General features: G+C 40.8%; 1 protein-coding gene across 3 annotated transcripts in view; it reads left to right on the forward strand.

Moving 5' to 3' along the window:
* Positions 1 to 27,283, forward strand: part of VKORC1L1 (vitamin K epoxide reductase complex subunit 1 like 1) — a 64,787-nt gene that overhangs the window by 31,367 nt on the left and 6,137 nt on the right. For 2 of the 3 annotated variants that reach the window (XR_013961255.1, XM_080681346.1), the window contains exon 2: positions 25,862 to 25,971. The exons of the other annotated variant lie outside the window; for it this stretch is intronic. Coding sequence is in view for 1 of the 2 variants with exons in the window: in XM_080681346.1 (XP_080537472.1) it covers positions 25,862 to 25,971 (110 nt within the window). In the remaining variant the exon portion in view is untranslated. The remainder of the gene's footprint in view (positions 1 to 25,861; positions 25,972 to 27,283) is intronic. 3 annotated transcript variants of the gene reach the window in all.

Below are 27,283 nucleotides of genomic sequence, written 5' to 3' on the forward strand. Positions count from 1 at the left end.
GTTATTTTTTTAGCCATGGAAGAAAGATCTAATATTTCATTGATATTAGCCAGGCTAATCTCTGAGCCATGTGTTTAGTAACTTTTCAAGTTTAAATTTACTTGAACATCAGAAAGTCTGAGGTTGTAATCAGAACATTTTGATATTCCAAAGACAATATTTTTGTTCAGTTTGTTAATCGAAAGCTAAATAGCTTTTTAAAATTTATTGTTGACAGTATTACAGATGTCCCCCATTTTTTCCCTGTTTGCCCCCACCAAACAGCCCCTGCCCCACCTCAGGCCTTCACCATACTATTGTCTGTGTTGTTGGAGTATGCATATATGCATATATTCTTTGGTTAATCTCTTCATATACCCTCCACTTTCCCTCCCTTCTGAGATCTCTCATTTGTTCCATGCATACATGCCTCTGGACCTAATTTGTTCATTACTTTATTTTCATTAGATTCCACATACAGGTGAGATCATGTGATATGCGTCTTTCTCTAACTGGCTTATTTTGCTTAGAATAATAATTTTCAGGTCCATACTTGTCGCAAAGGGTAAGAGCTTTTTTACAGGCATATAGTATTCCATTATATAAATGTACCACAGCTTTTTTTATTCACTCACCTTCTGATGGGCACTTGGACTGTTTCCAGATCTTAGCTATTGTAGTAACACTGCTGTGAACATAGTGGTGCATATATTCTTTCTGATGGGTGTTTCAGGATTCTTCAGATATATCCTCAGAAGTGGGATTGTTAGGTGAAATGGCAGTCATGTTTTTAAATTTTTGAGGAAACTCCATACTGTATTCCACAATGGCTGCACCAATCTGCAGTGTGCTAGGGTTCCCTTTTCTCTTTATCCTTGCCAGCACTTGTTGTTTGTTGATTTATAGATGGTAGCCATTTTGGCAGGTGTGAGGTGGTACCTCATTGTAGTTTTAATTTGAATCTCTCTGATGATAAGTGACATTGAGCATGTTTTCATGTCTATTGGCCATCTGTATGTCCTCTTTGGAGAACTATCTGTTTAGGTCCTCTGTTTATTTTTTTAATTGGATTGTTTGGTGTGGGGTTTTTTTATGTTAAGTTGTATGACTTTTTATAAAATGTGGATAGTAACCTCTTATCAGATGTATCATTAGCGAATATCTCCCCTTGAGGAGGATTGTCTTTTCATTTTGTTGATGATTTCCTTTGCTATGCAAAAACTTTTCAGTTTGATGTAGTCCCATTTGTTTATTTTTTTCTTTTGTTTCTCTTGCCTGAAGAGGTATATAAAAATATCCTATCTAATAAAAGAGTAATATGCAAATTAACCATCACTTCGCTACAAAAATGGCGGCGCCGATAGCCACAAGATGGCGGCGCCCAGGCCTCTTAGTCCCGCCAGAGTCCCACAGTCAGCCCAGCGGTGGCAGCCTGGGGTGTCTGGCTGGGAGGCACCAGCACCCGGCGGGATCCCCAGGCACAGCCTGGCCTGGGGTCTCAGGCCGGCAGAGCCTCGCACCCAAGCCGCGCAATCCCCCGGCTGTGGCGGCAGCCTAGACTGGGGTCTCAGGCTGGCAAGGCCGCGCACGCCCGCCACGCGACCTTCTGGCCAGCGGCGGCAGCCTGGGCTGGAGTCTCAGGCCAGCAGGGCCTCGTACTCCCACCACAGGATCTTCTGCCACAGCCTGGGCTGGGGTCTCAGGCCCGCAGGGCCGCGCACCCCGCCACGCGATCTTCTGGCCAGTGGCAGCAGCCTGGGCTGGGGTCTCAGCCTGGCCGGGGTGCACCCCCTGCGACGCGATCCCTGGCCAGCAGCAGCAGTCCAGGGTGTCCGGCTGCAAGGCACCCGCCCCCCATGCAGTGATCCCCGCCCAGTGGCGGCAGCCTGGGGTGTCCGGCTGGGAGGCGCCAGCGCCCAGCGCGATCCCCAGCCATAGCCTGGGCTGGGGTCTCAGCCTGGCCTGGGCGTGCACCCCCTGCAGTGCCATCCCTGGCAAGGCTGAGATGGCAGCCTGGGCTGGGGTCTCAGCCTGGCCGGTCTGAGGAGGCAACCTGGGCTGGGGTCTCAGCCTGGTCAGGGCACGCACCCCCAATGGCGCCATCCCCGGCCAGGCTCATATGGCAGCCTGGGCTGGGGTCTCAGCCTGGCTGGGGTGCGATCCCCTTCCAGCCGTGGCAGCCTGGGGTCTCAACCACTGAGTCACACCAGCCAGGCAGATATGGAGGAATCTTAAATGTTTCTTTTTTTAAAATATATGTTTCATTGATTTTTTACAGAGAGGAAGGAAAAGTGATAGAGAGCTAGAAACATCTATGAGAGAGAAACATCGATCAGCTGCCTCCTGCACACTCCCCACTGGGTATGTGCCCCCAACCAAGGTACATGCCCTTGACCGGAATCGAACCTGGGACCCTTGAGTCTGCAGGCCGATGCTCCATCCACTGAGCCAAACCAGTTAGGGCTGTCCAATATGCTAAAGAAAAAAACCCTATCTGATAAAGAGGGATTATGCAGGGGAGGGCATTTGGGGGTGACCAGGTTGTCAGGGGAGGGCAGTTGGGGATGATCAGGCTGGCAGGGGAGCAGTCAGGCATCGATCAGGCTGGCAGGGGAGTGGTTAGGGGTGATCAGGCAGGCAGGCGAGCAGTTGGGAGCGAGCAGTCCTAGATTGTGAAAGGGATGTCTGACTGCCTGGATTGGGCCTAAACAGGCAGTCAGACATCCCCCGAGGGGTCCCAGATTGGAGAGGGTGCAGGTTGGGCTGAGGGACACCCCCCACCAAGTGCACAAATTTTGTGCACCGGGCCTCTAGTATATAACTAAGAGCAATGTCAGAGAGTTCACTGCCTATGTTTTTTCCTAGGAGTCTTATGGTCTTGGGCTTCCATTTAAGTCTTCAATCTATTTTTAGTTTTCTCTTGTATACTAGAGGCCCGGTGCCTGGATATGTGCACCGGTAGGGTCCCTCTACCTGGCCTGTGCCCTCTCACAATCTGGGACCCCTCGGGGGATGTTGGACTGCCGGTTTTTCCCAATCCCCACAGGCCAGGCCAAGGGACCCCACCGGAGCACGAATCCATGCACTGGGCCTCTAGTATGCATATAAGATCTTTGGTTAATCACTTCCTACCCTCCCCTCCTTTCCCCTCCCTGTAAGATTCATCAGTCTGTTTCTTATTTCCGTGCCTGTGCATTGAGCATCTGGTGATCAGTGCACATCATAGCTACTGGGTGAATGGTTGCTTAGGCTTTTATATATACAGATATACAGGTTATATATATAGATGGTGTAAGAAGGTGGTCTAGTTTCATTATTTTTGCATGTATATGTTCAGTTTTCCCAGCACCATTTATTTTTTTTTTTTAATTTTTATTTTTTTAAATATATTTTATTGATTTTTTACAGAGAGGAAAGGAGAGAGATAGAGTGTTAGAAACATCGATGAGAGAGAAACATTGATTCAGCTGCCTCTTGCACACTCCCCACTGGGGATGTGCCCGCAACCAAGGTACATGCCCTTGACCGGAATCGAACCCGGGACCCTTCAGTCCACAGGCCAACACTCTATCCACTGAGCCAAACCGGTTAGGGCACCATTTACTGAATAGGCTATTTTTATCCCATTGTTTATTCTTGCCTCCTTCATCATATATTAATTGGCCATATAGACAAAGGTTTACTTCTGGGCTCTCTATTCTTTTTCATTGACCTATATGTCTGTTTTTATGCTAATATCATGATTACTAGACCCTTGTAGTATAGTTTGATATCTGGTAGCCTGAAACCTCTAACTTTGTTCTTTTTCAAGATTGATGTCACTATTCAGGGTCTTTTGTGGTTCTATATACATTTTAGGATTATTTATTCTAGTTCTGTGAAATACACCATTGGTATTTTGAGAGAGATTGTTTTGGGTAGTATGGACATTTTAATGATGTTAAATTCTTCCTATTCATAAGCACCATATATGCTTCTATATATTTGTATCTTCAGTTTCTTTTTTTAGTGTCATATAATTTTCCAAGTACAGCGTTTTACCTCTTTGGTTAAATTTCTTTATTTTTAATTTTTTTATGCAATTGTAAATGGGATTGTTTGCTTATTTTTTCTTTCTGATAATTCATTAGTGTAAAAAAATGCAACTCACTTCTGAATATTTATTTTGTATCCTACTACTTTACTGAATTCATTTATTAGTTCTAGCAGTTTTTCGTGAAATCTTTAGGGTACTTTATATACCATATCAAGTCATCTGTAAATAATGGACAGTTTTACTTATTTATTTCCAATTTGGATGCCTTTTATTTCTTCTTGTCCTGTTGTTGTGGCTAGAATTTCCAATATAATGTTGAATAAAAGTGGTGAAAGTGGACATCCCTGTCCTGTTCCTGATCTTAAGGGAAATGCTTTTAGTTTTTCCCCAATGACTATGATGTTAACCTGGGTTTCTTAGATACTGCCTTTATTTTATTGACATATGTTTCCTCTATTCCCACGTTGCTGAGAGTTTTTATTGTAAACTAGAGGCCCAATGCACAAAGATTCATGCAAGAATGGGCCTTCCTTCCCCTGGCTGCGGCACCGCCTTTGCTCTGGCCGGAGCCGCCTTTCCGCTCCAGTCTAGAGCCACCTTTCTGCTTTTCCACACTGCCCAGAGGCCCAGAGTGGCTGGGGTGGTGGGAATGCATGGCGACGACGCAAACATCCTGCCCTGCCCCAGGCCGCTCGGCGCCTGCATATGCAAATTAACCCACCATGTTTGTTGGGTTAATTTGCATACTCACTCCTGATTGGCTGGTGGGTGTCGCAAAGGTACGGTCAGTTAGCATGCTACTCTTTTATTAGGTAGATGGATGCAGGATTTTGTGAAATGCTTTTTTTCACATTGATGTGAAAATCTATTGATACGATCATATGATTTTTATCCTTGATTTTGTTTAAGTGGTGTATCATAATTGATTTGTGGATATTGCACCAACCTTGCATACCAGGAATAATTTCCATTTGGTCATGGTATATGATGTTTTTAATGTATTGCTGAATGTGGTTTGCTGATGTTTTGTGTGTGTGTGTGTGTGTGTGTGTGTGTGTGTGTGTGTGTGTGGTAGAAAGGTTTATTTGCATGAAATTATATTCCTTGGTTTCCAAAGTCCCATTTCCTGGAAATCTATCCTGGAAAATGTGCAGCTGGGGCTTCAGCAGAACTAAAAACAAAGCCAGTGTCCAGAGTTTCCATCCTATGGTGGAATTGAGTACAGCAGAGCATCAGGCTAATGGTAGATTTTGCTGATATTTTGTTGAGAATTTTTGTATCTGGGTTCATCAGGGATATTGGTCTATAATTTTCTTTCTTTGTAGTGTCTTTATCTGGTTTTAGAATTAGGATAAAGCTGGTCTCATAAAATGAGTTTGGGAGTCTTCCCTTCTTCTGAGTTTTGTGGAGTAGTTTGAGAAGTATAGGTGTTAATTTTTCTTAGAATGTTTGGTAAAATTGACCTGTGAAGTCATCTTGTCTAGGACTTGTTTGTTGGGAGTTTTTGTATTTGCTGCTTCGATTTTGTTCATTGTAATCAGTATTTTCAGATTTTGTTTCTTCTTGATTCAGTTTTAGAAGATTGTATGTTTCCAGGAATTTATCCATTTCTTCTAGGTTGTCCAATTTGTTGGCATATACAGGCAATCCTCGGGTCACGTCGAACTCAACGTATGTCATTTCGTGGTTACGTCGCCATCTCCCATTTATTTACATAAAAAAAAGTTTTGTCATTTCAATGTATGTACATATGTGCTTTATGTTTTTTATTATTTATTTACCACAAGTAAAGGTCAGGAATTGTTATCTTTTAAATTTTTTTTACCATTTCACTTCATTACTGCTGTGTATGTGCTCCATGTGAGTGACGTAGGTGCTTATGTAGGCGAGTTCCAACTTACAGCGAAAATCGCGGTACGTTGTGCGGTAGGAACGGATCTCTGACGTAACCTGAGAACCTACTGTAGGTATTTGTAATATTTTATTGTAACCCTTTGTATTTCTGTGGTATCAGTTATTTCTCCTTTTTCATGTCTTATTTGAGTCCTCTCTCTCTTTATGAGTCGGTTAAATGTTTATCAATCTTGTTTATCTTTTTAAAGAACCAACTCTTGGTTTCATTGATCTTTTGTTATTTTATTTTATTACTCTAGAGGCCCAGTACATGAAGTTTGTGCACTGGGGGGATGGGGTCCCTCAGCCTGGCCATTGCCCCCTCACAACCTGGGATCCTTTACTCCTTACTGCCCGCCTGCTCGCTCCTTACTGCTCGGCTTGCTGCTCCTTAAAGGCAGGGTCCTTACCCCTCAGCTTGCTGTTTCTTAGCACTGCCGCAGAGGTGGGAGAGGTTCCCGCTACCGCCACTGCACTCAACAGCCGTAAGCCCAGCTTCTAGCTGAGTGGCACTCCCCCTGTGGGAGCGCATTGATTACCAGGGGGCAGCTCCTGAGTTGAACGTCTGCCCCGATGGTCAGTGAGCATCATAGCGACAGACGGGTTGTTCTGGTCATTCCACCATAACGGTTGCTTAGGCTTTTATTATATAGATTTTTTTTTTTATTGATTTCAGAGAGGAAGGGAGAGGGAGAGAGAGGTAGGAACATCAATGAGGAGAGAGAATCATTGATCGGCTGCCTCCTGCACACCCCCTACTGGGGATCAAGCCCACAACCCAGGCATGTGCCCTGGACCGGAATCCAATTAGGGACCCTTCAGTCCCCAGGCAGACACTCTATCCACTGAGCAAAACTGGCTAGGGCTTTTTTTTTTTTTTTTTAAGACTATTTTGTTTAGTTCCACTCTGATCTATTTCCTTCCTTCTACAGTAAAAACTTGATATAACAGACTAATTTGGGTGAGAGGTTGTCCGTTAAAGCCAAAAGTCCATTATAGAATAAAGTAGATTTTCCGAATGTGTATGTTAAAAATTTGATAAATTAGCCCTAACTGGTTTGGCTCAGTGGATAGAGCGTCGGCCTGTGGACTGAAGGGTCCCAGGTTTGATTACGGTCAAGGGCATGTACCTTGGTTGCAGGCGCATCCCCAGTAGGGGGTGTGCAGGAGGCAGCTGATCGATGATTCTCTCTCATCGATGTTTCTAACTTTCTATCCCTCTCCCTTCCTCTCTGTAAAAAATCAATAAAATATATTTTTAAAAAATTTTGATAAATTAGTTAACCTGTTTTTGTAGACACACTTGTGTAATTAAAATTAAGTATATATGAAAAGTTTAATTCCACAGAAATGTTTTCTATATGTATTACTGTAGTTTTTAATTCATACTGAATAGATCAAAATGTGTGCCTTCACCAGTCACCACGAGTAAACAAATGCACACGGGTGGAGGGTGACTTAGCACTCATTGAAACATCAGCCACTACAGAGCCCTGGCTGGTTTGGCTTAGAGTGTTGGCCTGTGGACTGAAGGGTCTCAGTTTTGTTCCTGTCAAAGGCGGTTGCAGGCTCCATCCCCAGCCCCGGTGGTCAGGGTGTATGTGGGAGGCAACCAATTCATGTGTCTCTCTCACATGGATTTTCTCTCTCTCTGTCTCTTCCCCTCCCTTCCACTCTCTCTAAAAGAACAAAACAAAACAGCAACAAAAAAAAAACCTGCTGCAGCAAGTTACATCGTGGGACAATAGAACTAATTACCATGCATGATACAGTGTGATCATATGCTAATCATTCGCCAAACGTTATTTATGAACAGCGACTCTTGGATTTAAATATGTAGACTGTAGTTGTAGATTTGTAGTATTTATGTCGACGAAACGACTACAGTGTTTTTTCCAGCATATGGCTTATTTGCTAAAATTTATCAATACCAAAAAATAACCTGTTCATTTAATTGTAAACAAATCTTGGTTAAAAGCATTTAAAAATTAACAGGGTGTTATTTTTCCCATATGACATACAGACTAGAAATTTTGTCCATTAAATCTGAAGTCCATTAAATCAGGGTATGTAAAATCTAGGATTTACTGTACTCACTTTGGTCTTTGTTCTTTTTCTCATTACTTTAAGTGTAAGGTTAAATTGTTTATTTGAGATTTTTCTTGTTTCTTAAGGTAGGCCTGTAAGGCTATGAATTTTCCTCTTAGGACTACTTTTGTTATGTCCCATAGACTTTCTGTTGTGTTTTTATTAAAGTTTCGAGATTTTACAGCTCAATGCTAGACCATGGCAAGTGCACCAAGCTAAAATTGGGGGTGGGTATGTGGCTTGGGGCTTAGTCTTTATCCTCTGTTAATCTGGACACTCTGTCTTTATATCCTGCAACTGCACACTCTTTATCAATAGTGTTGTTGTTCTGGTCAGATACAGGGGTTGGCTGACTTTTTCTTAAAGGGCCAGATACCAAATATTTTAGTTTTGCAGGCCATATGATCTCTGTCCCAACTAACTTGGCAATACTATTATAGTATGGCAGCAGCCAGAAACAATATGAATGAGAGTGGCCATGTTCCAATTAAACTTTATTTATAGAAACAGTGAGCGGAATTTGGCTCATGGATTGTAGTTTACCAACCTCTGGTCAAATAAAACCTCCAGAGTATTTTTCACTGGAATTGCCAGGCTTTCACAGTGTTCTTCATAGTAAATTTTTGGTATGCCGCATAATTTTCACATTTTGTGTAAATCTGTCTAGGAATTTTTGCAAATATTATAACAGACAAATATTCAGATGTTTAGTTTTATTTATATGAATTTTGTTGGTGGTTAATGACAGCTATGCCTACCCATTCTTTTAAGTCATGGTTTATTGCTAGCATAATGGCCAAATTTAGGAAGTACTTTTTACTCTGTATTTTAGTAACCTATTCCTTAGGATTTGACATTGAATATTGTGTTTTTCCTTAAATTCTCCTCATGTCTTCCTATTATTATACTCTCTCCTGGTTCTCCTACTGCTCTAGGTCATTTTTAGTCACTTCATGGAATCCTTCTCTATAATCATTTTTCAGAATACTTGCCCTGAGTTTTTATTCATGATCATAGTTTTTAGAACCATACTTCTAAATTCACATTATAGACCCATTTATAAACCTTAAGATTTTAATTTTTGGCTGCTTATTAAACACTAGAGGCCCGGTGCACGAAATTCGTGCACGGGGCGGGGGAGGAAGTCCCCTCAGCCCAGCCTGCACCCTCTCCAATCCAGGATCCCTCTCACAATCCTGGACCACTGGCTCCTAATCGCTCACCTGCCTGCCTGCTTGGTCACCCCTAACTGCCCCCTCTACCAACCTAATCACCCCTCACTGCCTCTGTGTGCTGGCCTGATCGCCCCTAACTGCCCCCCCCTTGCTGGCCTGGTCACCCCCAGCTGTTTCCCCCCCCCCCCCCGCGCCTGCCTAGTTACCCTTCACTGCCCTCACTGCCAGCCTAATTGCCCCCAACTGCCCCCCTGCTGGCCTGGTTGCCCTTAATTGCACACACACCCCCCACCCCCCACCGGCCTGGTTGCCCCTAACTGCACCCCACCCCGCCATCCTGGTCGCTCCCAACTTCCCCCCCTGCTGGCCTGGTCACCCCTAACTGCCCCCTCTGCCGGCCTGGTCACCCCTCATGACGCCCCTGCCAGCCTGGTTGCCCCACGCAGCCTGCTTCAGTCGTTTGGTCGTTCCTCACTAACCCCCCTGCTGGCCTGGTTGTAGGCAGCCATCTTGTGAGGGTGTGAGGGTTAATGTGCATATCACCTCTTTATTATATAGGATAATTATCTGTGTGGCTCAGATATGTGTGAAAATTCAACATGTTAAAAGTAAGCTCAATCATCTATTGTTTCTCCCATGTTCCCTGTCTCATGTATGGCCTCATGATCTACTCAGTCATTCTAGAAACCTAGGAGGCAGTCATCCTTCATAATTCAGTCAGTTATCAAATCTATTTTTTATTTTTTTAAGGAACCTCCCTACTATTTTCCTTAGTAGCTACACCAGTTTGCAGTCCCACCTAAATTCCCTTTTCTCCACACCCTGCCAATACTTATTTGTAGATTTATTGATGACAGCCTTGCTGATGATATTTCATTGTATATTATCTTTTTTTTAATTTTTTTTATTTTTTAAATAAATTTTTATTCAGATTATTACAATTGTTTCTCCTTTTTCCCCCCATAGCTCCCCTCCACCCGGTTCCCACTCCACCTTCTGCCCTTACCTCCCCCGCACTGTCCTCATCCATAGGTGTATGATTTTTGTCCAGTCTGTTCCTGAACCCCCCCATACCCTTTTCCCCCCTGAGAATTATCAATCCACTCCCTTTCTATGCCCTGATTCTATTATATTCACCAGTTTATTCTGTTCCTCGGGTTTTTTTTTTTGGTTTTTTTTTAACATATTTTATTGATTTTTTACAGAGAGGAAGGGACAGGGATAGAGTTAGAAACATCAATGAGAGAGAAACACCAATCAGCTGCCTCCTGCACACTCCCCACGGGGTATGTGCCCGCAACCAAGGTACATGCCCCTGACCGGAATCGAATCCGGGACCCTTGAGTCCGCAGGCCGACGCTCTGTTCACTGAGCCAAACCGGTTAGGGCTGTTCCTCAGGTTTTTAATTCACTTGATTTTTAGGTTCACTTGTTGATAGATATGTATTTGTTGTTCATAATTTTTATCTTTACTTTTTTCTTCTTCCTCTTCTTTAAGAATACCTTTCAGCATTTCATGTAATCCTGGTTTGGTGGTGATGAACTCCTTTAGCTTTATCTTATCTGTGAAGCTCTTTATCTGCCCTTCAATTCTGAATGATAGCTTTGCTGGGTAGAGTAATCTTGGTTGTAGGTTCTTGCTATTCATCACTTTGAAAATTTCTTGCCACTCCCATCTGGCCTGCATAGTTTCTGTTGAGAAATCAGCTGACAATCGTATGGGTGCTCCCTTGTAGGTAATTAACTGTTTTTCTCTTGCTGCTTTTAATATTCTCTCTTTGTCTTTTGCTCTTGGCATTTTAATTATGATGTGTCTTGGTGTGGTCCTCTTTGGATTCCTTTTGTTTGGGGTTCTGTGCTCTTCCTGGACTTGTAAGTCTATTTCTTTCACCAGGTGGGGGAAGTTTTCAGTCATTATTTCTTCCAATAGGTTTTCAGTATCTTGCTCTCTCTCTTCTTCTGGCACCCCCATAATTCAGATGTTGGTACACTTGAGGTTGTCCCAGAGGCTCCTTACACTATCTTCAAATTTTTGGATTCTTTTCTCTTTTTGCTTTTCCGGCTGAGTGTTTTTTGCTTCTTTGTATTTCAACTCTTTGACTTGATTCTTGCAGTCCTCTAGTCTGCTGTTAGGTCTCTGTATAATATTTTTTTATTTCAGTCAGTGTATGTTTAATTTCTAGTTGGTCCTTTTTCATATCCTCGAGGGTCTTGCTAAATTTATCGGTCTTTTCTAGGAAATTCTTGAAAAACCTTATAACCGTGGTTTTGAACTCTATATCCAGTCGTTTGCTTTCCTCCATTTCTTTCATTTGTGATCTGTTTCTTTGTCTCCGTATTTTCGTTGCTTCCCTGAGTTGGTCAAGTAGCTTTGTGTGGTAGGTGTCCTATAGGGCCCAGTGGCTCAGCCTCCCTCAGTTACTTGAGGTGGACACTTTTGGTGTACCCTTTTGTGGACTGTGTGTACAGCCTTGTTGTAGTTAAGTCTTGATTGTTGTTGGTATCACTGGGAGGAATTGACCTCCAGGCCAATTGGCTGTGAGGATCAGCTGTGTCTAAGCTGGGAGAACTTCTGTGGTGGAGACACCCTTATGAGACAAGACTTGCAAAATTGCAAAAGCCTCTGTGCTCAGCTTGGATGGGGCGGAGTCTCAGGGCAGAGCAGACAGCCTTGGCTTCCCGTCAGCCCTGCCCTATGAGGCCCCTGGGTCTCAGTGTCCCTCAGTAATTGCTGCAAGCACCTCTGAGAGAAAACCTCCCTCGAGTTCCGCCTGCTGCCAGACAGTCCAGTTTCTCCCCGAATGAGTCTGGGTTTCCAGAGTCTCGCCCAAAACTGGAGTTCGCTGCAGTTGGGAGCTTCTGTCTCCCTCCTGCTTGAGAAAGGCAGCCGCGCACTCAGCCGCCCGTCCTCTCCGCGCGCGTCTCCGTACCTCAGCCTTTTGCAGCTCCTCTGAGTCTCAATGTGCTTTCCTCTTTCCTTCTAGTTGTAGAATTTCCACTCAGCCAGCTTTCCTGTGGTTCTGGATGGTGTCCGTTTTGTCTTTTAGTTGTAGTTTTGATATTGTTGTGCGAGGCAGCAGTTTAGGTGTTTACCTATGCCGCTGTCTTGGTTTCTCCCTAAATTTATTGTTATTAAAGACAAAATATTGATATTGTTAAAATATAATAGTACCATAAAAGTAAGATAACTATACATTTATTGGTAACAAAAAACTAAACGCCAAAGGAAAAGAGCATGTGATTTCCAAAATATAAATAAAAAATAAGGTAATCAGAAATTTAAACTTATGAACATAGCCCTAGCCAGTTTGTTTCAGTGGATAGAGTGTCAGCCTGCGGACTGAAGGTTCCTGGGTTTGATTCTGGTCAAGGGCACATGCCCGGGTTGCGGGTTCAGTCCCTGGTAGGGGGCATGTAGGAGGCAGCTGATCAATGATTCTCTCTCATCATTGATGTTTCTTCTATCTCTCCCTCTTCCTTCCTCTCTCAATAAAAATATATTAAAAATAAACTTGTGAACATAATTTCCTATTTAAGTGTGTAAAAGCAGGTTTACCATTTGTTAGGTAGCTATATTGTTAAAGAAGACATTTCAGGGACTGATAATAGAAAAAATTGGTATAACTTTTTGCACAGTAACAATAGTTTTTAAGGTGTTTATGACAGTTAATCATGTCATTTCTCTTTTTGTAGAGCACCCTATGGAAATAATGTAATATACAAGTAGACTTTTGCACAATATGTTCACTTAATGCTTTATAACAGGGGTGGGGGTCATATGGCTCGTGGGCTGTATGAGGCCTGTGAAATCATTTGGTCTGGCCCTGCCAAGGCATTAGAGGTGCGTTAATTAAATGTTTGACCAAATATAGCAGACTAATTTAATAATTTTGTATGGCCTGTGAATGATGCTATAAATATACAAATGGCTCTTGACAGAAAAAAGATTCCCCACACCTGCTTTATAATCATGAGAAATAGAAACAGCCTAATATTCACCAACAATATCTTCAGTTAATTTTAGTATTTCCATAAGTTATAAAATGTAATAAAACATTTAGGCTCAAATTTAAAATCTATCTATATAAGAAAAACGTAAGTGACCATTATGGTGAACGACCAAAACGACCGGTTGCTGTGATGTGCACTGACCACCAGGGGGCAGATGCTCAATGCAAGAGCTGCCCCCTGGTGGTCAGTGCACTCCCACAGGGGGAGTATCGCTCAGCTAGAAGCCGGGCTCAAGGCTCATGGCTGGCGAGTGCAGCGGTGGTGGCGGCAGCCTCTCTTGCCCCCGCAGCAGCACTAAGGAGCAGCGAGCAGGCAGCCAGTAAGGAGCAAGGGGTCCTGGACTGTGAGAGGGGTGTCTGCCAGTTATCCCCCGAGGGGTCCCAGACTGTGAGAGGGCACAGGCCGGACTGAGGCACACCCCCCTCCCCAGTGCACTAATTTCGTGCACTGGGCCTCTAGTGTTTTTATAAAGTGTACAAATATTTGTGAAAGAAAAAAAAGCTTTATATAAATGTATGCTATTTCATAACCATTGGGCCTTGAAGAGAGAATGCCAGATAGCCAGTCTTGTGTATACATGCTACTTATATTTTTATATTAAACCACTACATCATTCTTAACAATGATTTCTCACAACACTACTATGAATTAGGTGCCATAATCATCTCCATTTTACAAATGAGAGAATTCATAATCCAAGATTAAGTGACTTACCCATAGTCACACAGCCTGTTAATAACAGAACCAAGGTTGTCTGACTCTTAAGCCCATACCACTTCTAGCACAGGGTTTTCTGAATGTCAGTAAACTATGGTTCATGGTGGGTAGCCATTTCCTTTGTGTAAATTACATGGTTAGTATTTTTCTTGAAGATGTCAAACTTTTTGTTATATCTAGTAGGCCCCTTTAAAATGCCCCAACAAACTTTGGAAGCCAACTGGATTTATATTTGTGTTGCAGTTTACTTAGGTGTGTTTGCTTATTCAGTAAAACGGACTCCACAGAATTTTATAATCATCACACACAGTGTGATTTAAAATAATGTTTGAATAATTTATTATATCAGTAGGCCATTACAAAATGCTCATCCAGAATTAGAAAATTATAGGCAAAATGTATTTTCTTGACCAAGCTTGAACTTAACAGGGGGAAAAAGAGAGAAGCAAGAATCCGATAGTCTTACATGTATTTGTAAGTGAAAAGAATATTTGTACGTGGTATATATGAGCCAGCATCTCAATAAATTTTTCCTCCAAGTAGGAAAATATCAAGAGAACTATATTGTTATTCACTTGACTTCACTAACATTGTATTCCTGAATGTTTTAGTCATGATATTAGGGCCGTGGTAGATTTTCCATGAGGAAAGAGATTGCTTAATTTAAATTTGGTTGAGCGGGGAGAGAGTTGAGTTGGGAAGACATTAAGGGTCATTATTAATTTATTTAAACTGATTGATGAACTTGATATGGCATTCTTTTTTGCTGCTGTAATTATAAAAGTAATATTTTGTCATTAAAGAAAATTTACAAAATACAACAAAGAAAACTCTTAGCCACCATTCAGAAAATATTGATATTTTTTAGTATTTATTTTCTCCTTTAAAATAATTTATCCCTTTTTTCTGATTATCTAGTTATACATGTCTTTTGTAGAAAATTAAGAAAATACATAAAAGTTCAATAATGAAAATAAAAATTACCTGTTCTCCCACTACACAAATTCTTAAAAGAAATTTGCTACAAAATTAAACATTTTTAAGTATATATTCAGTGCCATCTATTAGTACACTTGCAGTGTCTTGCAGACATTGTTGCTCTGTGTATTCCCAAATTATTTGCATTACCCCCAAATGATACTGTACCCACTAAGCAGTCACTCCTCACTCACCCTCCCCAGCCCCTGGCAACCACTAATATACTTTCTATCTCTGGGTTTGCCTATTATGGACATTTCATATCAATGGAATCATAACAATGTGTGACCTTTTGTGTCTGGCTTATTTCAGCATAATGTTTTCAAGGTTCATTCATAAATCAGTACTTCATTTTTATGGCTGAATAATATTGTATTGTATGGGTGTATGACATTTTGTTAATCCATTCTTTAGTTGATGGCTACTGAGTTGTTTCTACCTTTTGCCTATTGTGAATTGTGCTGCTATGAACAAGTACTTGTACTTGCTTGAATACCTGTTTTCAGCTCTTTGGGGCACATACCAAGGAGTGCAATTGCTGGGTCATATGGTAAATCTATGTTTAACTTTTTGAGAAACCACTAAATTGTTTTCCACAACTGTGGCACCATTTTACCCATCAACAGTGTACAAGGGTTCCAGTATCTTCACATCCTCACCAACTTTTGTTATTCTGTGTTCTTTTAAAAATAATATTACAGCCATGAAATCTTTTAAAAATATAATATATTATAACACATATTGGTTAATTATTTTTAAAAGTTCTGCCTACTTTATCCCACCCCAATTTTTAAAAGTGGTCTGATGTGTTCTTTGGGGGCAAATTGGTTGAAAGCAGTGATTTTCAAACTTTTGGATCTCAGGACCCCTTTATACTTTTAATATTTCTAGAGGAACAAACTGCAGGAACAAATACTGTAAAAAGTTTATATTTGTGTGCGTTATATCTTTGGTATTTACTGTACTAGAAATTAAAAACAGAAATATGAAAAATAACTTTTCCCAAACACATACACATACAAAATAATGAAAAGGGTGAGTAATTTTCTCTTACCAGAAATCTCTTTAACTTCCGCCATAATAGAAGGCTGTTGGATTCTCACATCAGATCCTCATTATCACACGTCATCCATGTAGCCTTCGGGAAACTTCCTTATGCACTTATGAGAGAATAAGAATGAAAAAGGCAAATAATGTCTTAGATTTATTCTCTGGGACCTGGGAGATCAGAGTTGGAGAAATGTTGGTTTTATGATTTGTTTCTGGCAAAATTAGGAGTGAACTTTCAACAGTTTCTCATTCATACCTTAGAGAAGTGGTGTTGGTTGTTTATGCCCCCAAATACAAAATATTCAAGGAAAGTACTATTTGGGTTAGAGATGAAGAACCTTTTTTAAAAATCAAAGATGAAAAAGAGCCCTGCCCGGTTTGGCTCAGTGGATAGAGGATTGGCCTTCGGACTGAAAGGTCCCAGGTTCGATTTCAGTCAAGGGCATGTACCTTGGTTGTGGACACATCCCCAGTAGAAGGTGTGCAGGAGGCAGCTGATCGATGATTCTCATCGATGTTTCTGGCTCTCTATCCCTCTCTTGCTCTCTGTAAAAAAAAAAAAAAATCAATAAAATATATTTTTTTAAAAAAATGAAAAAGAAATTCTTTTGTATAATCAATCACTTCATTGATGTTTCTATACTGAAGCAAAATGAACATCTGTATAAATGTCAATAATTTTAAGAAAACATTTCTTTTTGCTCAATTGGTTAATTAATATAAATGGGACAAGAAGAAAATGGTTAGTAACTAAGATAAAGCCAGGAATAAAGGTAGCACATAAAATCTGTAATAAAAGCATAATATGCTAATTAGACTGGATGTCCTTCCAGATGACCCTCTGAACAAAGTGTGGCTGCGAGGGCTGAGGCAAGCCGCCGCAGTTGCGAGGGCCAAGCCCCTTGCACGAATTTCATGCATCGGGCCTCTAGTATATTTCATATAGTTCCATATAGGTTTTAGAAACGGGAAAAAACTACAGTGTTTTCAAATGTTCCAGTGTGGAAAAAATTTACTGAAATGTTTTTAAACTAGAGGCCAGGTGCACGAATTCATGAGCAGGTGGGGTCCAACTGGCCTGCCCAGATTGGGGCTGATTGGCCAGGCCGGCCAGGGGGGAAAGGTCGTGGTGGGGGGGGCCACTTGGGGGCAGGGCCTGGAGAAGACCCACTGAGCTGGAGCTAAGCATGGGCCCCAGGCTTCCCAGGAAGGACGGCCTCAGCAAGGATATGGAAACCACCAGAAGGCTCTGCAAACAGGCCCTGAGCTCCCTTTGGCCAGGCGGACTCAGAGCTGGTGTCTGTGTGTTCATTAGACACAGCCCAGCACTCGCCTTTGTCTGTTGGTCAAATCCATTGCATCGAAAAACGTGTTCACCTTCTTCTCTTTGGACCCTTACAACAAACACAGGCCAATTGGAAGATGCGGGCCCCAGTTGCAGAACCAGGCTACACAATCATCCTCCACGGAACAGAACACACTGTCTTAGAGTCTTAATTCTCCCCTAAAATGTGCCTAGTGCTCCTCTTTAGCTGGGTTAGACTGAACTAAGGAACTAAAGACCAAGTTTTCTTTGAGGTGGGATCCACTGGAAGCCAGCTGGTGGCAAGACCCCTCACAGGCAGCTGCCTTCCCCCCAAGCTCAGTGTGCTCTGAGCTGGTCCATTTCTGGTGGTGCTGGGTCCTGGGCTGCTGGTTGGGCAGCAGGTCCACAGGGTTCCTCTCCACCACCTTCCTGGAATCCCGAGCAGTATCCTCTGGCCCTGCGTGCCAGGTGGCTGTTGCTAGATCTTGGACTCGGAGAGCGAAGGAGCTGGCCTGCCAAGAGGGCACACAGGTGGCCAGGCCATGCCCTCCACCCTGCTTCTCAGTCTCACTCGTGTGGAACAGGCCAAAGCCCGCTGCCCGAGACTGGCGCCATGTGGGGAGGGTTACAGTGGGGAGAGAGATGTCCTGACCTGCCAGCCTTGGTGACGACGATCTTGGTGCCCAGCTGATTGAATTTGTCCCACAGAACCTTCATCTCAAGCTGCATGCTCACGCTGGCCACCTTCACATTCTTTACCAGCGCCTTGGCGGTGGTGGCCCCCCTGCAACTGTCCCTCGGGCCCTTGGCTTGGCAGTGGCACTGGTGGCGGTCCCTGTGGCCAGAGTGTCCACCGTAATGGTTGCTGGGCTTTTATTATATAAACTAGAGGCCCAGTCCACGAAAATTCGTGCTCTGAAGGGGGTCCCTCAGCCCGGCCTGTCCCCTCTCAGCTGGATTCCTACAGGTTTGGCCTGCCACGCAGTCTGGGAACTTTCAGGGGATGTCCTACTGATGGCTTAGGCCCACTCCCTGGGGAGCGGGCCTAAGCCACAGTCTGGCCTCCCTCTGCAGGAGGCAACCGGGCCAATCAGGGGAAGGCGCCACCCACATCACCCCGCCGCTGCTGCTGCCTCCAGCCTCCCTCTGTGGGAGGCAACTGGGCCGATCAGGGGAAGGCACCGCCCCCACCACCCTGCTGCTCCTGCTGCCACTGCCGGCCCTTGCAGCCACCCCTCCTCGGCCCACGCAGCCGCTGCAGCTTTGTTCAGAAGAATGTCCGGAAGATGTCTGGTCTATTCGGTCTAATTAGCACATTACCCTTTTATTAGTATAGATTACCCCATCCTTAGCAATTTTAAAGTACAGTGCCATTTTTGAAAATCTGCTTATTCACCTTTCCAAGGAAAATAATCTTATATGTATAATACCAGTTCACTTTACTTGTGAATTGACTTGCTAACACTTAATACATCAACTTTATCAAAGTTTATTAAACTTTTAATACTTTATTATATTTATCAAGAATTAAGTGATTATTCTGATGGTTGAAAATGCTAGAATTTGCATTTTATAACTTAATGTGACATAAAGGAAAGAGTGTAACACTGCAACCCAGAAGACCAGAGAGATCTAGCTTTGGTTCTGGGGCTGGATTCCTATGGGCTTGGCCTGCCACGCACTTCTTAAGCTCCTGGGTGGAGAGGAGTGTGGACTGGTGAGAAGTGATTAACAGAATTTAACTTGAGAGATAGAAGCACTCTAATCTGGTGTTGGAGTGCGTTTGTTTGTGAAAGGTACTTAAATTCTACTTTCACACTGTTGGTAAGTATTCCAGAATTAGTATATCTGGATCATAATTACTGTATCTCCTTTTATTGCGCTTCACAGATAATGCTTGTTTTTAATAAATTGAAGGTTTGTGGCAATCCAGCTTCGAGTAAGTCTGTCAGCGCCATTTTTCTTTTTCTTTTTTTTTTTAATATATATTTTATTGATTTTTTACAGAGAGGAAGGGAGAGGGATAGAGAGTTAGAAACATCGATGAGAGAGAAACATTGATCAGCTGCCTCCTGCACACCCCCTACTGGGGATGTGCCCACAACCAAGGTACATGCCTGTGATCGGAATCGAACCTGGCACCTTTCAGTCCGCAGGCCGACGCTCTATCCACTGAGCCAAACCGGTTAGGGCTGTCAGTGCCATTTTTCCAACAGATGATGGTTAGCATCTTTTTAGCAATTAAGTATTTTTAAATTAAGGTATGTACATTGCTTTTTTTTAGACAATGCTGTGCATTTAATAGACTACATAGTGAAATCACTTATATGTACTAGGAAACCAAAAATGTTGTGTGCTTCACTTTATTGCGATATTTGTTTTATTTTGGTAGACCAGAATCAGACCTACAATGGCTCCAAGGTATGTCTGTATTAGGATTACTCAAGTATTCCAGTTGTCAAAAAATATACGGTTAATATTTGTGCATTAAATGTATGTATATTTTACCTTAGAAAATAAAAATAATTGAGTGGTGAGTGGACAGAGGTGGAGATGAAACAAGAAAAGCATCGTTTTTTAAGCTAAGTGATAGGTACATAAGATTATTAACATTGTTCAAAACAGTACCATACTGCTTTTTTAATTTTTTAAAAAATTTTTATTGATTTCAGAGAGGGAGAGAGAGAAAAAAAAAATCAATGATTGGCTGCTTCCTGCATGCCCCACACTGGGGATTGAGCCTGCAACCCAGGCATGTGCTCTGACTGGAATCGAACTGTGACCTCCTAATTTATAGGTTGATGCTCAACCACTGAGCCACATCAACTGGGCAGTACCATACTGTTGTGATTGTTACAGCTTTGTAGTATAGTTTGAAATCAGAGCATGTGATACCTCCAACTTCATATATGTACATTTGAAGCCTTCCATAATAAAATGTGGTGTGTTGTTTTTTTGGTTTTTTTTGAAGTAACATTCTGGTCTACCATATTAGAGAGACAAAATATAATATTTAGAAATAATAAATCAAGAACTAGCAATGCAAGCATATTTAGAAATGAAGTAAATAGGAGGCAAATACAGTGTGCCTCTGGCGATTAGAGCTGTGTGGAGAGGGCTAGAGTAGGGAATGTCTGTTTTGTTTTATAAGGCTTTCAGTGTTACTTGATTTTTAAATGTTATGCATGTATTTCTTTGATAAATGATGTATTCATTTTGTGGATCACTGCATTGTTTTCAAGGAAAATATCCACATGATCCTATGTGAATAATTAGTCATAGACCAGTGCTTGGAATATGTAAATATTCTGTTTATCCATGATAATTTTGGCAGTATGCCCAGTTATATTTTCATTATCAAAGGTGGTGATTTACCTTTGAATTCCTACTTCAGATGATTAAGGCTAAGCAGTTTGATTTCATAATTTCACTCTGTCTGTAACCTTGCCCTCGTGCAGTTTGTTCTTTACACAGTAGTCAAGAGTGATCATAGACTAGCTTATATTACTCTCCTATTTAAAAGGCACTTAATCTCTCCCTGTTACAATTAGAATAAATTTCAAACTCTTCATCATGGCCTACAAATAAGGCCATAAATAATGTAAATAATTGGGCTCCTGCCCAGTCTTTTGTCACCGTCTCCTCATTGTGGTAGCCTTAATGGTCTTCTTTTGCACACTCATACTTCAATCCTGCCTCACCTTGCCATTCCTCCTGAGACTGGCTGCTTTTCATCATTCAGGACTTAATTCCTTTAAAAGTCCTTATCTGACCACCTAGCTAGAGCAGCCCCCTCCACTCCTTCTCCATCCAGAGCAGTGGTGCTGCATGTGGTCCTCAGACCAGAAGCATGTGCATCACCTGGGAGCATTTTGCATATCTGCTAATAGACTCCTCGGTTACCGAGTCATTTGTTTACCCATTTATTCTCCCTATATGAAACAAGCTCTGCAGGGGCACCATCTTGTCTGACTTGTACACTCCTAAACCACAGCACCTGACTCTATCTGCACCTAGAACATGCTCAAAAAGTATTCGATGTGCAAAAGAATACCCGAATATGGTGGAGATACTCTGTGTTACTTGAAATGTATAACTCTGTACAATAAAAATATTCATGGCTCTCACTTGCTTGTAAAATTGAGTTTATTCTGATCTCTCAATATCATATTTACGAAGAGGTATCACTCTATTTCTTGGACAATGAGTACTATTAAAATAGTGTAACTAATAATCATTTATCCTTGTTCTTAGGTAGTTTATCTTCAGAAGCAAAGTTTGGGTTTTATTGAGTGCTTTGTAATGGACTTAAAACTATGACTGGTTTTCTTTTGGTTATTTTAAAGAGCGCACTCATTCAGCTGGCCAGCATGGTTCAGTGGTTGAGCATCTGCAACCTAGTGCAGCTACTATGGAAAACAATATGAAGATTCCTCCAAAAATTAAAAATAGGTTCTATACATCACTAATTATCAGGGAAATGCAAATCACAAACACAATGAGATACCACCCACACCAGTCAGAATGGCTTATTATCAAATGTCAACAAATAACATGTATAGCATCTTTTCATATGTTTGTTGGTCAACTGTATGTCTTCTGCTTATTTTTCATAGGATTCTTTATATATTTTTTGTTATTCTCTTAAATGAATTCCTTATGTATTTGGATATCAGCTCCTTAATGGATATATCATTTGCAAATATATTCTCCCATTCAGTAGATTTTTGTTTTGTTTTCTTGAAGCTTCCCTGTATTCCCTTTTTAATTTGATGAAGTCCTCTATTTGTTTAATTTTGCTTTTGTTTCCCTTGCTCAAGGGGACATATTCACAAAGGTGTTACTCAGACTTATTACCTATGTTTTCTTCTAGGAGTTTTATGGTTTTAATTTTTACATTTAAATATTTAATCCATTTTGAGTTTATTATTGTATGTGATACAAGAAAGTGCTCCAATTTCATTTTTTGACATGTGTTTGTTTAGTTTTTCCAGCACCACTTGTTGAAGAGACTGGCATTTCTCTTTTGTATATTGTCACCTTTGTCATCAATTGATTGATTATATAAACAAGGTTTTATTTCTGGGTTCGCTAATCTGTTCCATTGATCAATGTATATGTGCCATTGCCATACTGTTTGATTGTCATAGCTTTGTAGTATAGTTTGAAATCAGGGAGTGTGATACCTCTAACTTTGTTTTTACCCCCTCAAGATTGTTTTAGCTATTTGTGGACTTTTGTGATTCCATATAAATTTTAGGATTATTTTGTTCTAGTTCTGAGAAGAATGCCATTGGTATTTTAATAAAGATTGCATTAAGTCTATAAATAGCTTTGGATATTATGGTCATTTTAACAATGTTAATCCTTCCAGTCCTCCCATTTATTTGTATTCTCTTCTTCTTCTTCTTTTTTTTTTTTTTTTTTTTGTCAATGTCTCTTAGTTTTCAGAGTACAAGTCTTTTTACCTGTTTTGTTAAATTTAGGCCTAGTTGTTTTATTCTTCTTGATGCAATTATAAATTGGATTATTTTCTTATTTCTCCTTCTGATCATTGTTAGTGTATAGAAACACAGTGGATTTCTGTATATTTTGTGTTCTGCAACTTTACTGAATTCATTTATTCTATTAAATTTTTAATGTATTCTTTAGGGGGTTTTATATAGAGTATCATGTTATCTGCATATAGTGACAGTTTTGCTTCTTCCTTTCGCAGTGGATGCCTTTTATTTCTTTATTGAATAATTGTTGTTACTGAATAATTGTCGTTAGTATGGACAGCTTGTCTTGTTCCTGCTCTTAGAGTGTGAGTATGACGCTGTCATATATAGCCTTTATTATGTTGAGGTAAGTACCTTCTACCCACTTTATTGAGAGTTTTTATCATAAATGGATGTTGAATTGTATGATTTTTATCCTTGGTTTTGTGGATGAGATGAGTAACATTAATTATTGTGTGGATGTTGAACCATCCTTGTATATCTGGTATAAATCCCACTTGATCGTGTTATGTAATCCTTTTAATGCATTGTTGAATTCAGTTTAATAGTATTTTGTTGAGAATTTTTGCCTCTATGTTCATCAGGAATATTGGCCTGTAATTCTCCTTTTTTGTAGTGTCTTTGATTTTAGTGTTGGATAATGCTGACATTGTAAAGTGAGTTTAGAAGCATTCCTTTCTCTTCAGTTTTTTGGAATAGTTTGAGAAGGATAAAGTATAAATTTTTAAAATATTTCATAGAATTTACCTGTGAAGCCATCTGGGCTTTTGATTGCTGGGAGTTTTTTGTTTTTTTAAATATATTTCTATTGATTTCAGAAAGGAAGGAAGAGAGAGAGAAAAGTTAATGATGAGAGAGAGTCGCTGATTACTGCCTCCTGCACGCCCCCACTGGGGATGGAGCCCATATCCCTTACTTTTCATTTGTCTGGGAAACTGTCTGTCCTTCAATTCTGAATGATAAACTGTCGGATATAGTATTCTAGGTTGTAGGTTCCTCTCTCTCAACACTTTATTTCCTGCTACTTCCTTCTGGCTTATAGAGTTGCTGCTGAGAAATCAGTTGATAGCCTATGAGGTTTCCATTGTATGTGACTTGTTCACTCTTGCTGCCTTTAAGATTGACTCTTTATTCTTAACTTTTACCATTTTAATTATAATGTGTCTTGGTGTGGGCCTCCTTGGCTTCATCTTGTTTGGAACTCTTGCTTCCTGGACCAGGATGTCTGTTTCCTTCCTCAGATTAGGAAAGTTTTTCAGCCATTATTTCTTCAAATATACTTTCTGCCTCTTTCTGACTCTTCTCCTGGAATTGCTGTAATGTGAACTTTAGAGTGTTTGATATATGTTATCACAGAGGTCCCTTATACTCTAATTTAAAAAATTATATTTTTTCATTTTGCTGTTGTAGTTGGGTGATTTCCACCATTCTGTCTTCCAGGTCCCTAATCTTTTCATTTGTATTAACTATATTGCTGTTGATTCCTTCTAATGTATTATTCATTTCAGTTATTTTATTCTTTGTCTCTAATTATTCTTTGTTACATTTTCTAACTTTTTGAAAAGCTCTCTAGTTCCTCTATTCTCAAGATTGTTGAGCATTCTTATGACCATTTCTTTCAATTCTATATCAGGCAAAATATTTATCTCTGTTTCATTAATGTTTTGTTAAATGGGTTTTTTCCCTGTTCATTCGGGGCATGTTCTCCATCTCCCCGTTTGTTTCACTTTCTGTGCTTATCCCTGTGAATTAGATAAAATAGCTTTCTCTCTCAATCTTGAAAGGTAGCCTCTGTGTAGACTGCACACCAGATGGTTTTGGCAGGCTGGTTGTAGTGTGTGTGTGTGGTGCCTCACGTGCTGCCTGACCAGGAGTGGGTTTAGGGCGGGCTGTCTGGTATAGGCCTGTATCCTGTTGTTTCGTCTGTAGCCCAATTGGGTCTGGGCAGGGCTGCTCTGAGTGAGTGCATCACATTGTCCTACTAGCTTCACATTTCTCTGGATGGAGCAATCCCATGTGTGCAGCAGTGCCCACTCGTACCATAACGCTTTGCTACCTCCACACTTTCTCCCAGTGGGGCAACTCCATATGCATGAGCAGCAGCACCCCACTGTCTCTGCAGTTTCTTTGGACAGGCAGCAGGTACCACAGCATTTTGCTAGCTCTGCACTCTCTCTGCCATACCCACTGGCTCAATCTGGGTGGAGGGGCCCCTTGTATGAATACTCTGTTGCCTTCCTGTTGTGCTGGAGCTAGCTCTTGGGAGAGTTGGCTGGGTACATGCCAAGGCAGCACTGCAGGTTGGCCAGAGAACCTGGATAGAGTTCCTCCTGCGGTCCAAGTGCAAGGGAAAGCAAACAATGGCTCTCACGGCTCCTCTGTTCCTGGACGGTTCCCACAACTTCTGGAGAGCTCTTGTGTTTCCCCAACCTTCTCCATGTGGTCTCTCTCTATTGTTTGTTGTGCAGAAGCTGTTCAGTTGTCTCTCAGGAGGAATTGCTCTATAGGTGTACATTGGATGTGTTCTTGGGAGGGGCAAGCTCAGCATCCTCCTATGCCATTTTGGATCTGCCTCTCTGTCTACATACTTTGAATGAACAAATAGGACAACTTACATTAATGGCTTTCAATTGGGGGTGTTTTTGCTCCAGAGGACATTTGGCCATGGTTGCTAAGCACCCTGTGATGCACTGAACTGCCCCTACCACAAACAATTAGCCCAAAATGTCAATGGTGCCACTAAGAAACCCTAGCTGAAATTGAGAGCTGGGCCCTGGCCAAGTAGCTCAGTTGGTTGGAGTGTCGTCCCGAAATGCCAAGGTTGTGGGGTTCCATCCCTGGTCATGACACATACAAGAATCAACCAATGTGCATAAATAAGTGAACATCAAATCAATGTGTCACTCTCAAATCAATAACAATTTTTTTTGAGAGAGTCCTTCTGTAAATATGTTAGTAGCCATCAGAAAAAGAATACTTTGTCCTACCTTTTAGAAAAGAGGCTATATAGAAATTGGCAATTTAAGAGATACGGATGGGTATATTGGCATAACATTCTCAGATATTTTACATTTTTTCAAAATAGGAAAACTCAAATATAGGGTTACTGGTTTTCCTTATTTTACAGATGGGGCCGAGGATTTGGTCTTTTGGGTTCCATTTTTGGAAAGGATGGTGCATTAAACCAGCCAAACAGTGTCTTTGGACTTATATTTTATATACTACAGTTATTACTTGGTAAGTATTATACAGCAATACAAAAATAAGTTTTTTGTTATATTCCATTTAGTACTTTGTGTCTTTGCTCTGATGTGTGTGTCTTTATCTTAAATAAAAGCATATATTAATGATAGAACCAATAGTTTGACATTTTTGTGTTGTGAGACTTGGTTCACTTTGATTTTGATGAAGCTAATGCTGAACTTGGTATCTTTTGGTATTTAGTCAGGGATAGTGGCATCTCATGAGGTCTATAAAAACCAGTCCTATTTAGAGAAATTATTACTCCAGTCTTCCCTATAAACCTTTCTTCTTACTATTTCATATACTTGTTAGCTATTTTTTAAATATATGCTTTGGGAAAACATTGATGGTTAATGATATTCATTATTCCACCACCTTTACCTTACCCACTATTTTCCATTGTCTTCTGATTTTTTTATTTTTATACAAACTCTTATATTTTATACCCTCTTAAATGTTTTGTTATTGTTGACATCAGGTTTCAAAGTTTTTTACGTCTAAATAATACAGATCAACTTAAGTCCCATTCCCCCCGCCCCCCACCGTCTTCCCCCCGCCCCGCCCCCCCCCCCCCCCCCCCGCTCCCCCGACACACACACAACCTTCCTTCTTTGAATTATTTCCATGGAATAAATTTCCAAATGTGGGATGAATGAGACAAAAACAAGGTTTTTAAATGGAGTTTAATAGGTATTAACCAACTGCTTTCCCCTCAATTGTCAGGTTTCCCAGAAGCTCCATCACTTTATTTTAAGAAACTGTTTTCTGTAAAATACCTAATATAAGTTACATATTAGTAGCTATTATTTTTATTTTACTATATTTTAACTTTCTTTTATTTTCAATTTAGTTATTAGGAACCTGATTATAGTCCATTTTCATATTTGTTACAAACATTTAACCTGTTCTTTATCCTTTTATTATGTTAGTTTTGTGAATTTTGATTGTATAAAAGTTTTCATACTTTTAAAGTTAAATTCATTTATTTTTGCCCTTGCATTTCAACTGTTATTATTTCATCCTATTATCTGCCAGCTCTTCTGTGCTCTTCTAACTGAAGTTGATTTGTTATGAGGTAAATTGTGAATCTAAAGTTTTCTCAATGTCCTAGTAAGTTTTTCAATTCCATACTTATATATCCTGTAGAAATAGAAAAACATGCACAAGAATATTCATTGCATTATAGTTTAAAATAGCAAAGAATTAGAAGCAGCTTAGCAAAACATAATGGTTGAATAAATTAAGTTACATCCATACGAGAAAACAGTGTAACCATTAAAGGAGAAAGTAGGTCTACATGTGAAAA

This window comes from Plecotus auritus, assembly GCF_963455305.1.
Source record: "Plecotus auritus genome assembly, chromosome: 7".
NCBI lineage: Eukaryota > Metazoa > Chordata > Mammalia > Chiroptera > Vespertilionidae > Plecotus > Plecotus auritus.